We start from the raw sequence: 15,280 nt of genomic DNA, 5'->3' as shown, positions 1-15,280 counted from the left end.
GTGAAGATGTTTCCTCTCATGTTCCCCTTAAACTTTTCACCTTTCACCCTTAACCCATGACCTCTGTAGTCCCACCAACCCTCAGTGGAAAAAGCCTGCTGGCATTTTCCTATCTATACCCCTCATAATTTTGTATCAAACCTCCCTTCAGTCTTCTATGTTTCAAGGCATAAAGTCCTAACCTTTTCAATCTTTCCTTATAACTCAGGTCCTCCAGACCTGGCAATATTCTTGTAAATTTTCTCTGTACTCTTTCAACCTTATTAGCATCTTTCCTGTAGGTAGGTGACTAAAACTGTATACAATACTCCAAATTAGGCCTCACCAACTTCTTATATAACTTCAACATAACATCCCATCTCCCGTACTCAATACTTCAATCTATGAAGGCCAATGTGCCAAAAGCTTTCTTTACAGCCCTAGCTACCTGTGACACCACTTTCAATGAATTATGGACCTGCATTCCCAGATCCCTTTGCTCTACTGCACTCCTCTGTGCCCGACTGTGTACTCCTCTGTGTAAGGCCTACTCGCTTGGTCCAACCAAAGTGCAACACCTCACACTTGTCTGCATTAAATTCTATCTGCCATATTTCAACCTGTTTTTCCAGCTGGTCCAGATTCTGCTGCAAGCTCTGATAGTCTTCCTTGCCGTCCTCTACAGTCCCACTCTTGGTGTCATCCACACATTTGCTAATGCAATTACCCACATTATCATCCAGATTGTTGATATAGATGACAAACAGCAACGGACCCTGTACTGATCCCTGCGGAACTGCACTAGTCACAGGCCTTCAGTCCCAGAGGCAACCATCTACTACCACTCTGTGGCTTCTCCCACAAAGACAATGTCTAATCCAATTTACTACCTCATCTTGAACACCAAGCAATTGATCCTTCCTGACCAACCTCCCATGCAGGACCTTGCTACATTTCATGTAGACAACACGCACTGCCCTGCCTTCAACAACATTTCCTGGTAACTTCCTTGAAAAACTCTGCATTTTGTTAGGCACAACCTACCACGCATGAAGCTATGCTGACTATTCCTAATCTGTCCCTGTCTATCCAAATACTCATAGAAAAAATAGGTGGAGTAGGCCATTCGGCCCTTTGAGTCTGCACCGCCATTTAGTATGATCATGGCTGATCATCCAACTCAGAACCCCGCCCCAGCCTTCCCTCCATACCCCCTGATCCCCGTAGCCACAAGGGCCATATCTAACTCCCTCTTAAATATAGCCAATGAACTGGCCTCAACTGTTTCCTGTGGCAGAGAATTCCACACATTCACCACTCTCTGTGTGAAGAAGTTTTTCCTAATCTCGGTCCTAAAAGTCTTCCCCTTTATCCTCAAAATGTGACCCCTTGTTCTGGACTTCCCCAACATCGGGAACAATCTTCCTGCATCTAGCCTGTCCAATCCCTTTAGAATTTTATACGTTTCAATCAGATCCCCCCTCAATCTTCTAAATTCCAACGAGTACAAGCCTAGTTCATCCAGTCTTTCTTCATATGAAAGCCCTGCCATCCCAGGAATCAATCTGGTGAACCTTCTTTGCACTCCCTCTATGGCAAGGATGTCTTTCCTCAGATTAGGGGACCAAAACTGCACACAATACTCCAGGTGTGGTCTCACCAAGGCCTTGTACAACTGCAGTAGTACCTCCCTGCTCCTGTACTCGAATCCTCTCGCTATAAATGCCAGCATACCATTCGCCTTTTTCACCGCCTGCTGTACCTGCATGCCCACTTTCAATGACTGGTGTATAATGACACCCAGGTCTCGTTGCACCTCCCCTTTTCCTAATCGGCCACCATTCAGATAATAATCTGTTTTCCTATTTTTGCCACCAAAGTGGATAACTTCACATTTATCCACATTAAATTGCATCTGCCATGAATTTGCCCACTCACCCAACCTATCCAAGTCACTCTGCATCCTCTTAGCATCCTCCTCACAGCTAACACTGCCACCCAGCTTCGTGTCATCCGCAAACTTGGAGATGCTGCATTTAATTCCCTCCTCCAAGTCATTAATATATATTGTAAACAACTGGGGTCCCAGCACTGAGCCTTGCGGTACCCCACTAGTCACCGCCTGCCATTCTGAAAAGGTCCCGTTTATTCCCACTCTTTGCTTCCTGTCTGCCAACCAATTCTCCATCCACATCAATACCTTACCCCCAATACCGTGTGCTTTAAGTTTGCACACTAATCTCCTGTGTGGGACCTTGTCAAAAGCCTTTTGAAAATCCAAATATACCACATCCACTGGTTCTCCCCTATCCACTCTACTAGTTACATCCTCAAAAAATTCTATGAGATTCATCAGACATGATTTTCCTTTCACAAATCCATGCTGACTTTGTCCGATCATTTCACCACTGTCCAAATGTGCTGTTATCACATCTTTGATAACTGACTCTAGCAGTTTCCCCACCACCGACGTTAGGCTAACCGGTCTATAATTCCCCGGTTTCTCTCTCCCTCCTTTTTTAAAAAGTGGGGTTACATTAGCCACCCTCCAATCCTCAGGAACTAATCCAGAATCTAACGAGTTTTGAAAAATTATCACTAATGCATCCACTATTTCTTGGGCTACTTCCTTAAGCACTCTAGGATGCAGACCATCTGGCCCTGGGGATTTATTTGCCTTCAATCCCTTCAATTTACCTAACACCACTTCCCTACTAACATGTATTTCACTCAGTTCCTCCATCTCACTGGACCCTCTGTCCCCTACTATTTCTGGAAGATTATTTATGTCCTCCTTAGTGAAGACAGAACCAAAGTAATTATTCAATTGGTCTGCCATGTCCTTGCTCCCCATAATCAATTCACCTGTTTCTGTCTGTAGGGGACCTACATTTGTCTTTACCAGTCTTTTCCTTTTTACATATCTATAAAAGCTTTTACAGTCAGTTTTTATGTTCCCTGCCAGTTTTCTCTCATAATCTTTTTCCCCCTTCCTAATTAAGCCCTTTGTCCTCCTCTGCTGAACTCTGAATTTCTCCCAGTCCTCAGGTGAGCCACTTTCTCTGGCTAATTTGTCTGCTTCTTCTTTGGAATTGATACTATCCCTAATTTCTCTTGTCAGCCACGGGTGCACTACCTTCCTTGATTTATTCTCTTGCCAAACTGGAATGAACAATTGTTGTAGTTCATCCATGCAACCTTTAAATGCTTGCCATTGCATATCCACCGTCAATCCTTTAAGTGTCATTTGCCAGTCTATCTTAGCTAATTCACGTCTCATACCTTCAAAGTTACCCCTCTTTAAGTTCAGAACCTTTGTTTCCGAATTAACTATGTCACTCTCCATCTTAAAGAAGAATTCCACCATATTATGGTCACTCTTACCCAAGGGGCCTCTTACGACAAGATTGCTAATTAACCCTTCCTCATTGCTCAAAACCCAGTCCAGAATAGCCTGCTCTCTAGTTGGTTCCTCGACATGTTGGTTCAAAAAACCATCCCGCATACATTCCAAGAAATCCTCTTCCTCAGCACCTTTACCAATTTGGTTCACCCAATCTACATGTAGATTGAAGTCACCTATTATAACTGCTGTTCCTTTATTGCACACATTTCTAATTTCCTGTTTAATACCATCTCCGACCTCACTACTACTGTTAGGTGGCCTGTACACAACTCCCACCAGTGTCCTCTGCCCCTTAGTGTTACGCAGCTCTACCCATATCGATTCCACATCTTCCCGGCTTATGTCCTTCCTTTCTATTGCGTTAATCTCTTCTTTAACCAGCAACGCCACCCCACCTCCCCTTCCTTCATGTCTATCCCTCCTGAATATTGAATATCCCTGAACGTTGAGCTCCCATCCTTGGTCACCCTGGAGCCATGTCTCTGTGATCCCAACTATATCATAATCATTAATAACAATCTGCACTTTCAATTCATCCACCTTATTACGAATGCTCCTTGCATTGACACACAAAGCCTTCAGGCGCTCTTTTACAGCTCTCTTAGCCCTTATACAATTATGTTGAAAAGTGGCCCTTTTTAATGCTTGCCCTGGATTTGTTGGCCTGCCTCTTTTACTTTTCTCCTTAGTACTTTTTGCTTCTACCCTCACTTTACACCCCTCTGTCTCTCTGCACTGGTTCCCATCCCCTGTTGTGAACTAACCTCCTCACGCCTAGCCTCTTTAATTTGATTCCCACCCCCCAACCATTCTAGTTTAAAGTCACCTCAGTAGCCCCCGCTAATCTCCCTGCCAGGATATTGGTCCCCCTAGGATTCAAGTGCAACCCGTCCTTTTTGTACAGGTCACGCCTGTGCCAAAAGAGGTCCCAATGATCCAAAAACTTGAATCCCTGCCCCCTGCTCCAATCCCTCAGCCACGCATTTATCCTCCACCTCATCGCATTCCTACTCTCACTGTCGCGTGGCACAGGCAGTAATCCCGAGATTACTACCTTTGCGGTCCTTTTTCTCAACTCCCTTCCTAGCTCCCTATATTCTCCTTTCAGGACCTCATCCCTTTTCCTACCTATGTCATTGGTACCTATATGTACCACGACCTCTGGCTCCTCACCCTCCCACTTCAGGATATCTTGGACACGATCAGAAATATCCCGGACCCTGGCACCAGGGAGGCAAACTACCATCCGGGTCTCTGGACTGCGTCCACAGAATCGCCTATCTGACCCCTTTACTATCGAGTCCCCTATCACAACTGCCCTCCTCTTCCTTGCCCTACCCTTCTGAGCTACAGGGCCAGACTCTGTGCCAGAGGCACGGCCACTGTCGCTTCCCCGGGTAAGCTGTCCCCCCCCAACAGTACTCAAACAGGAGTACCTATTGTTAAGGGGCACAGCCACCGGGGTACTCCCTATTACCTGACTCTTCCCCAGATATATATATCCAGACATATATCCAGTGCCTCAGAAAACCTTCCAATAACTTTCCCACTACTGATGCTCACTGGCCTATAATCTCCTGGTTTATTTTTAGAACCCTTCTTAAACAGCAGAACAACATTACATCTCCAATCCTCTGGTACCTTACCTGTCGCTAAGGATGTTTTAAATATCTCTGCTAGGGCCCCGGCAATTTCTGCACTTGCCTCCCACAGGGTCTGAGGGAACACCTTGTCAGGCCCCGGCGATTTATGCACCCTGATTTGCCTCAAGACAGCAAACACTTGCTCCTCTGTAATCTGTACAGGGTCCATGACCACTCTGTTGCTCTGCTTCACTTAGATAGACTCTGTGTCTGTCTCCTGAGTAAACACAGTTGCAAAAAAATCCACTTAAAATCTCCCCCGTCTCTTTTGATTTTCAGAATGATCTGGAAGACCATTCTGATCTTCCGGAGGACCAATTTTGTCCCTTGCAATCGTTTTGCTCCTAACACATCTGTAGAATCCCTGACGATTCTCCTTTTCTCCTTCACCTTGACTGCTTTCATGCTTTCTTTCAGCCTTCCTGTTCTTTTTCTTAAGTGTTCTCTTGCATTTTGTATACTCCATAAGTACCTCATTTGTTCCTACCTACATATACCTGCTATGCTTCTCTTTTTTTTCTTAATCAGGGCCTCAAAATCTCCTGAAAACCAAGGTTCCCTAAATTTATTATGTTTGCCTTTTATTCTAACAGGCACATGCAAACTTTTGTACTCGTGAAGGCCTCCTACTTGCCAGAAAACAGCCTGTCCCAATCCACACTTGCCAGATCATCTCTGACACCATCAAAATTGGCCTTTCTCCCATTTAGAATCTCAACCACTTGTATTAGCCCTTTCCACCTTGGGGAAAAGTCTCTGGTTGTCAAGCATAGAAAACCTACAGCACAATACAGGCCCTTCGGCTAACAATGCTGTTCCAAACATGTACTTACTTTAGAAATTACCGAGAGTTACCCATAGCCCTCTATTTTCCTAAGCTCCATGTACCTATGCAGGAGTCTCTTAAAAGACCCTATCGTATCTGCCTCCACCACTGTCGCTGGCAGCCCATTCCACACACTCACCACTCTCTGCGTAAAAAAACTTACCCCTGACATCTCCTCTGTACCTACTTCCTTTTTAGGCATCCATTGGTCTCGTGAGACCATGGATTTGTGCCTTGGAAGGTTTCCAGGGCGCAGGCCTGAGCAAGGTTGTATGGAAGACCGGCAGTTGTCCATGCTGCAGGTCTCCCCTCTCCACACCACTGATGTTGTCCAAGGGAAGGGCACTAGGGCCGATACAGCTTGGCACTAGTGTCGTCGCAGAGCAATGTGTGGTTAAGTGCCTTGCTCAAGGATACAACACACTGCCTCAGCCAAGGCTCGAACTAGCGACCTTCAGATCACTAGATGAACGCCTTAACCATTTGGCCATGCACCAACACACCTACTTCCAAGCACCTTAAAATTGTGCCCTCTCACATTAGCCATTTCGGCCCTGGGAAAAAGCCTCTGACTATCCACATGATCAATGCCTCTCATCATCTTATACACCTCTATCAGGTCACCTCTCATCCTCCGTCGCTCCAAGGAGAAAAGGCTGAGTTCACTCAACCTATTCTCATAAGGCATGCTCCCCCATCCAGGCAACATCCTTGTAAATCTCCTCTGCACCCTTTCTATGGTTTCCACATCCACCCTGTAGTGAGGCGACCAGAACTGAGCACAGTACTCCAAGTGGGGTCTGACCAGGGTCCTATATAGCTGCAACATTACCTCTCTGTTCCTAAATTCAATCCCACGGTTGATGAAGGCCAATGCACCGTATGCCTTCTTAACCAGAGTCAATCTGCATAGCAGCTTTGAGTGTCCTATGGACTCAGACCCCGAGATCCCTCTGATCCTCCACACTGTCAAGAGTCTTAACATTAATACTATATTCTGTCATCATATTTGACCTACCAAAATGAACCACCTCACACTTATCTGGGTTGAACTCCATCTGCCACTTCTCAGCCCAGTTTTGCACCCTATCAATGTCCCGCTGTAACCTCTGACAGCCCTCTACACTATCCACTACACCCCCAACCTTTGTGTCATCAGCAAATTTACTAACCCATCCCTCCGCTTCCTCATCCAGGTCATTTATAAAAATCACGAAGAGTAAGGGTCGCAGAACAGATCCGTGAGGCACACCACTGGTGACCGACCTCCATGCAGAATATGACCTGTCCACAATCACTCTTTGCCTTCTGTGGGCAAGCCAGTTCTGGATCCACAAAGCAATGTCCCCTTAGATCCTATGCCTCCTTACTTTCTCAATATGCCTTGCATGGGGTACCTTATCAGATGCCTTGCTGAAATCCATATACACTACATCTACTGCTCTATCTTCATCAATGGGTTTAGTCACATCCTCAAAAAACTCAATCAGGCTCGTAAGGCACAACCTGCCTTTGACAAAACCATGCTGATATTCCTAGTCACATTATGCCTCTCCAAATGTCCATAAATCTTGCCTCTCAGGAGCTTTCCCATCAACTTACCAACCACTGAAGTAAGACTCACTGGTCTATAATCTCCTGCGCTATCTCTACACCTTTCTTGAATAAGGGAACAAGATCCGCAACCCTCCAATCCTCTGGAACCTCTCCCGTCCCCAATGATGATGTAAAGATCATTGCCAGAGGCTCAGCAATCTCCTCCCTCGACTCCCACAGTAGCCTGGGGCACATCTCGTCCGGTCCCGGTGACTTATGCAACTTGATGCTTTCTAAAAGCTCCAGCACATCCTCTTTCTTAATATCTACATGCTCAAGTTTTCAGTCTGCTGTAAGTCATCCCTACAATCGCCAAGATTCTTTTCCGTAGTAAATACTGAAGCAAAGTACTCACTCAGTACCTCCGCTACCTCCTCCGGTTCCATACATACTTTTTCACTGCTACACTTGATTGGTCCTATTCTGTCATGTCTTATCCTCTTGCTCTTCACATACTTGTAGAATGCCTTGGGGTTTTCCTTAATCCTGCCCGCCAAGGCCTTCTCATGGCCCCTTCTGGCTCTCCTAATTTCATTCTTCAGCTCCTTCCTTCTAGCCTTATAATCTTCTAGATCTCTATCATTACCTATTTTTTGAACCTTTCATAAGCTTTTCTTCTCTTCTTGACTAGATTTAGAACAGCCTTTGTACACTACGGTTCCTGTACCCTACCATCCTTTCACTGTCTCATTGGAATGTACCTATGCAGAACGCCACGCAAATATCCCCTGAACAATTGCCACATTTCTGCCGTACATTTCCCTGAGAACATCTGTTCTCAATTTACGCTTCCAAGTTCCTGCCTGATAGTTTCATATTTCCCCTTCCTGCAATTAAACACTTCCCTAACTTGTCTGTTCCTATCTCTTTCCAATGCTATTATAAAGGAGATAGAATTATGATCACTATCTCCAAAATGTTCTCCCACTGAGAGATCTGATACTTGACCAGGTTCATTTCCCAATACCAGATCATTTCATTTTTAAATCTTTTTATTAATTATTATTGAAAATCAACAAAAATTACATTAAAGTAGTCAAATCAACATATCAATATGTACAATAAGAGTTAAACTATCAAATAACTGATTAACCGAGCTAAACAGTATACCAATAATAATAAGAAAAAACAAAATGTTAAGACTTTTTTTTTGGAAAAAAGAAAGAAGGAAAAAAGAAACCCTACTAACTAAAAAAAAACCCTATTAATTGGGGGAAAAAACCCACTGGGAGCACAACCCTGGAGCTATACGCCATACAAGCTTCCATAAAAGAAAAACATCAATCCGCTAACCAAATCTAATGACACAAGAATCAGAAGGGGACCATCTTAATTAACTCAAATCAAATGATAGTAGCGGGCAAAAGAACCCCACCTTTTCTGAAAGTCAAATTGAGGATCAAAAGTTCAACTAATTTTCTCCAAACTAAGACATAACATCACTTGAGAGAACTATTGTATCAAAGTGGGAGCAGAGGCATCTTTCCATTTCAATAAAATAGCCCTTCTGGCCAATAATGTGACAAATGCAATTACATGTTGGTCTGATATAGAAATACCGTGAATATATTGAGGAATTATACTGAATAAAACTATCAATTTATTAGGTTGTAAATTAATTTTTAAAGCTTTAGAAATTATAGAGAAAATAGATTTCCAAAACTGTTTCAATACAGAACACGACCAAAACATATGTGTCAATGTAGCCGTCTCAGTTTTACATCTATCACACTGACTATCAACATTAGGAAATATTTTAGACAGTCTCTCCTTTGTCAAATAGTAACGATGTACAATTTTAAATTGAATTAGAGAGTGACTGGCACAAATCGAAGAAGGGTTAACCAACTTCAAAATTCGCAACCAATCCTCTGCTATCAAGGTCATGTTAAGCTTTCTTTCCCAATCTTGCTTAATCTTAAGTAAAGGATAATTATACCGTTTAAATAGTAAATTACAAATTTTCCCAATAAAACCTTTCACTAAAGGATTCATTTTTAAAATGATGTCTAACAGGTCAGAATCTTGTATATATGGAAAATTACTTAAATATTCTTGTAAGAAATGTCTGACCTGAAGATATTGCAAGAAGTGTGAGTACAAGAGAGAATATTTCGCTACTAATTTCTCAAAAGACATCAATCGACCTTCTTGAAACAGATCCATGAAGGAATAAACTCCTTTATTCCTCCAAAGAAAAAAGGTTGGATCACTAAGTGAAGGTTTAAATAAATAGTTTCGATAAATTAAACTAAGAAGGTTAAATTTTTTAAGATTAAAAAAATTATGAAACTGGTACCAAATTCGTAATGACTGCTTAATTATAGGATATAAATTTAGAATAGAAATTTTGGCTAGTTTAACCATATAACAATTACAGCACGGAAACAGGCCACCTCGGCCCTTCTAGTCTGTGCCGAACTCTTACTCTCACCTAGTCCCACCGACCTGCACTCAGCCCATAACCCTCCATTCCTTTCCTGTCCATGTAACTATCCAATTTAACTTTAAATTACAACATCGAACCTGCCTCAACCACTTCTGCTGGAAGCTCGTTCCACACAGCTACCACTCTCTGAGTAAAGAAGTTCCCCCTCATGTTACCCCTAAACTTTTGCCCTTTAACTCTCAACTCATGTGCTCTTGTTTGAATCTCCCCCACTCTCAATGAAAAAAGCCTATCCACGTCAACTCTATCCCCCTCATAATTTTAAATACTTCTATTAAGTCCCCCCTCAACCTTCTATGCTCCAAAGATTTTTAAACTTGTAAAGCAGAAGACAATACTTGGCAGCCAAAATCTAATGAAGATTGGCATGATTTCCAGGGTAAAATACAGAGCAAGCAATGTACTCCAGAATACAGGAGTCACAGAAAGTTTAATTTGACATACCAGTTAGGAAGAAATTACTTGTGGGGAAGCAATACAATTTGTAGATTGCACAGTCCAATCTCATTCTATATATTAGAATTCACACAAAATTCATTTATTCCCACTGCAGTGTTAGCAATTTCTCTACACAAACATTTCTCCTGACACTGGAGCTCTAACATCACGACATTATTAAATACTTTTTTTATATATATAGGAAATTCAAATACATTACATCCACTTATTTCTCCTTTATCCACTCTGTATAGCTCAAATTTGTCAAACACTAATTTTCTAACCAGTCAATTCCACTTGTGTATTTTGATTTTCCAAGTGTTTTGCCACTATATAAAGGGTTATGAATAGATCTGCTTTTAATAAATTATGCCAAATGCTAGAATTTAGTCAATCAACACTTCTTCCCAATCTTTCATAGTCACCAAGACCATAGTGTAATAATTAACTTCAAATAAGGAATTTCTTACTTTGTTGTACAGGTAAAGAGGCTCCTAATAACAAAGTCAAGTAAAATTGTTTCACAGCTTTCAATTCCAAATCAACCCAAGGAGGTCATTCATTTTTATGTCCAATATAACCAAGAACACACATAACGTATATTAACCACCCAATAATACATTCTTAAATTAGGCAGAGCAAGACCTCCATCCTTTTTTGATTTTTGTGAATGATATTTTCCAATTTTTGGTCTTTTATTATTCCAAACAAAAGGTAAAATAATAGAAACTACCTGATCAAAAACTACTTAGTTTAAAAAATAGGAATATTTTGAAATACATATAAAAATTTTGGTAAAATCATCATTTTAACTGCATGAATTTGGCCAACTAACGAAAGTGTAAGTGGATTCCATCTACAAAATATTTGCTTCATAAAATTCACTAAGGGAACAAAATTAGTTCTATAATGGTCTCCATAATTTTTAGTGATGATAATACCTAAACACTTGAAAGAGTCCGTCACTTTAAAAGGAATGTCATCATATATAGAAACAGAATTATTTAGAGGAAATGATTCACTTTTATTAAGGTTTAATTTATATCCCGAAAACTTTCCAAATTCATTTAATAATTTCAATAAACTAGGAATGGATTCTTCAGGATTCGAAACATAAGCCAATACCAGATCAAGTACAGCTTCTCCTCTTATAAGTTTATCTATATATTGTGTCAGAAACCTTCCTCAACACACCGAACAAACTCCACGACATCTAAACCCCTCACTCCAGGGAGATGCCAATCAATATTTGGGAAATTAAAATCTCTCACCACAACAGCCCTGTTATTATTACTCCATTCCAGAATCTGTCTCCCTATCTGCGTCTCAATGTCCCTGTTACTATTGGGTGGTCCATAAAAAACACCCACTAGAGTTATTGCACCCTTCCTGTTTCTAACTTCCACCCACAGAGACCCAGTAGACAATCCCTCCATGGCTTCCTCCTTTTCTGCAGCCGAGACACTATCTCTGATCAGCAGTGCCATGCCCCCACCTCTTTTGCCTCCCTCCCTGTCCTTTCTGACAAATCTGAAGTCTGGCACTCTAAGTAACCATTCCTGCTGCTGAACCATCCAAGTCTTGACCAGAACTAAACACAATATTCCAAGTGTGATCTAACCGGAGTTTATACAGCTGTAATTCTACATCCTTTTTGTTTTAGCCTTGAACTAAATGAAGTGATTTTACACATTTCATGTTTGCTTTGTAATCTATCCAATAATTTATGTTGATTGCTTCAACATTTAGAGGAGAAAGATGTTCAGATTGGGTCAGTTTTTTTGAGATCCACTGTTACGAGCGAGATTTGTGGAAACAATTTTTGATGTAACTGGACAGCTTTGTCATTGCTACATATAGCTGTTCTCACCCTTTAAATAGGTAACATTGGGACACTTGTTAATGAGGACAATCTTCTTTCAGACACCCCCTCCCAATCACCTCTGCCTAAATTGTGTGTCTTTGCAGTCCAAAGGAATTTTAATGGAAAGAACACAGTGAATGAAACTCTTGTTTTGACTCTGCTTGTTAGCCTCATTCCAGCAGCTGCTATGTTTATTTGGCTGACAATCTGGTCCCAAGGGGAGATTGTGCTTTTTATACCCCTTAATCTCCTGTGTTTCTACACTGTCTTGAAAATTCATAACCTCTTGATCATTTACTTTGTGATACGGTATGAAGAAGATTCAATATTCATCAGCTTAACTACATTTAATCTCTTTAGTTTGAAGTATAGAGTCATATCTATACAGCATAAGAACAAACCTTCTTCCCAACACGCCTATGTAGACCTTTATACCAATCTACAGTAATCTGTTTTGCCTGGATTATGTCTATACCCTCCTATGCGTTGCCTGTTTGGAGAGCCTGTCTAAATTCCTCTTAAACTTAGTGATTATATTTGATTCCACCAACTCCTGTCAATAGATATCTACGACCTCTCTCTGTGTAAAATACTTTTCCCACTCTTATTTTTGATACCCCTGCCATGTGAAAAAATACTTCTTACTACCTACCTTAACTATGCCTCTGCAACACATATCAAAGTTGCTAGTGAACGCAGCAGGCCAGGCAGCATCTCTAGGAAGAGGTACAGTCGACGTTTCAGGCCTCGGCCTGAAACGTCGACTGTACCTCTTCCTAGAGATGCTGCCTGGCCTGCTGCGTTCACCAGCAACTTTGATGTGTGTTGCTTGAATTTCCAGCATCTGCAGAATTCCTGTTGTTTGCGTTAACTATGCCTCTTATAACTATATACCTCTACCAGGTTAACCACCCCCTACTGCCTCTCCTGCCCCTGAGAAAACAAGCCCGACCTTTCAGATCTCTCCCATTACTAATGTCTTCCAATCCAGGCTGCATCCTAGTGAACATCCTCAGTGCAACCACATCCTTCCAATTGTGTGACCATATACAAATATTTTCATTTCTGCAATCAAAGCCGCTAACGGCATTGGAAACACCAATGCCTCTGAACGGAAAATCCTACAGAAGGTAGTGGATTCGGCCCAGTACATCACGGGCAAAGCCCTCCCAACCACTGAGCGCATCTACATGAAACACTGTTGTAGGAAAGCAGCATCCATCATTGGGACCCCCACTACCCAGGCTATGCTCTCTTCTCACTGCTGCCATCAGGTAAAGGTGCGAGAGCCTCAGGACTCACACCACCAAGTTCAAGAATAGTTACTACCCCTCAATCATCAGGCTCTCGAATAAAAGGGATTCATTACACTCACTTGCCCCATCACTGAAATTTTCCCACAACCGATGATTTCACTTTAAGGACTCTTTATCTCATGTTCTCGTTATTTATTGTCATTGTCTTCTACGCTCCGGTTGATCTTTCACTGATCCTTTCATAGTTACTATTCTATAGATTTCCTGAGTATGCCCACAAGAAAATGAATCTCAGGGTTGTATATGGTGACATATATGTATTTTGATAATAATGTTTACTTTGAACTGAGTTTATGCAGCAAAAGAAGTTCAAAGTAGGAAGGAAAATGAAATGTGGAAAGAAAGAGGAGGATCAGATTGATCCTCTTCCTCCAGGTTGCAATGGTTTATTTGACAATGAGGCTTCCTGATTTTAACCATGTTTACATTTGTGATATGATTTGAATCCACAATTTTAAACACTTTTTATTGTTTTTTTAAAATCAAATAGAAAGTAGATTTCAAGTAAAACTTCTATCTCCAGACCTTTCCTTTGGCTTTCTGGTAACTTCACCTTGTAATAAGATACCAAGTGATACTGGTCAGATCTCCGTGTCAATCTGTGCCCCACCTGATCTCAACTGGGCCATGTTGTGGGGGAGGGGAACTGCTCTGAGAAACACCAATGTCTCCAGGGGTAAGCGAACAAAACAACTTACCTACAGTTCCGACCCCAAACAGATTTAGGGTTGAATATGGTTCTTCTAACAATCAGACAGTCTGTAAACAAGAAAGCCCACTTGGACTAAGTCCCGGTGACGGTGGAAATTGCTCCCAACATAAAGCACAGTTCAGGGAGCAAAAGCAGCAATTCTTCAAGCAATAAAACAATGTAAAAGTAACAGCTGTGTTTAATATTTCTGGGTTAAAACAAGAATCAGTAAACTCTAACTAGTCCGTGTTTTTGAGATATTGGCTGATCTGTAAGGACTCCTTAATCCCTGGGTTGGAGACAGAAAGGTCTGAGTAACAGTGGCTTTGTTTCCGTAAGCTATGTTTTCTCAGCCATGCTTTTGCTGACTTTTTATGTACGTGGTAGCTGATGAGGAATCTGCTTCCTTGAACTTTATATTGGTGGTTCATGCCAGTGAATGATTTTTTATTAAGCTTTGAGGAAGACTAGAGTAGAGCCAGACACTGCCATTTCATGTTACAGCACAGTACCTGTTCCCAACTTTACTGCAATCTGCTTCAACTTTCCTAGGAAATCTACTGCTTTCTGCACACAGCAAAACAAATACAGTCAGAACACCTGCAGTTAAAAATAGTCCTCACCAGGAGACAGACATTTTTGATATGTAACAAAGATACTCCGCTTACCATTGTTGTGTGTGAGCAGTCCCTCTTCTTGCCAAAGGAAGGTAAAATGTTGAAACTGTTGTTAAATATTTAACTGAGATTACCAAAATGTCATCGAAGGCCAGCCTGTGAGCAAAGCCGATGCTTGGGTTTTCCCCTCCTCCTTTCTCTGAAGCAAATGGACCGTGGGCACAGGCACAGCCTGTTACTGGGTGCAACCATAGCAACACTGAAACAGGTGAGGCTCTGCCTACCTGGCAGGTGTTTACAGTATTGGGTAGGTTTCTCTGCAGGCTGTGGTGTATCCTATCCACCCTTCATATAGTTTAATTGCCTATTCGACAGCAGTGTAACTGATTCTAGTTGGTCATTCCTACCAGCTCACAGCTGGATCAGAAGGGCTGGACAAATTTGCCTTCTGAGTT

General features: G+C 41.8%; 1 protein-coding gene across 1 annotated transcript in view; it reads right to left on the bottom strand.

The window, feature by feature from the left end:
* Positions 1–15,031, bottom strand: part of si:ch73-234b20.5 (uncharacterized protein LOC449923 homolog) — a 147,566-nt gene extending 132,535 nt beyond the window's left edge. Inside the window, exon 1 of the mRNA XM_063043441.1 lies at positions 14,877–15,031. Within this exon, the coding sequence (XP_062899511.1) occupies positions 14,877–14,879 (3 nt within the window). The 5' untranslated portion in view covers positions 14,880–15,031. The remainder of the gene's footprint in view (positions 1–14,876) is intronic.
* Positions 15,032–15,280: the final 249 nt, after the last annotated feature.

This window comes from Mobula hypostoma, chromosome 3 (genome assembly GCF_963921235.1).
Source record: "Mobula hypostoma chromosome 3, sMobHyp1.1, whole genome shotgun sequence".
In the NCBI taxonomy this organism is placed as follows: Eukaryota; Metazoa; Chordata; class Chondrichthyes; order Myliobatiformes; family Myliobatidae; genus Mobula; species Mobula hypostoma.
The sequence above is the reverse complement of the archived record's forward strand: the minus strand, read 5'-3'. Positions and strand labels throughout refer to the sequence as shown.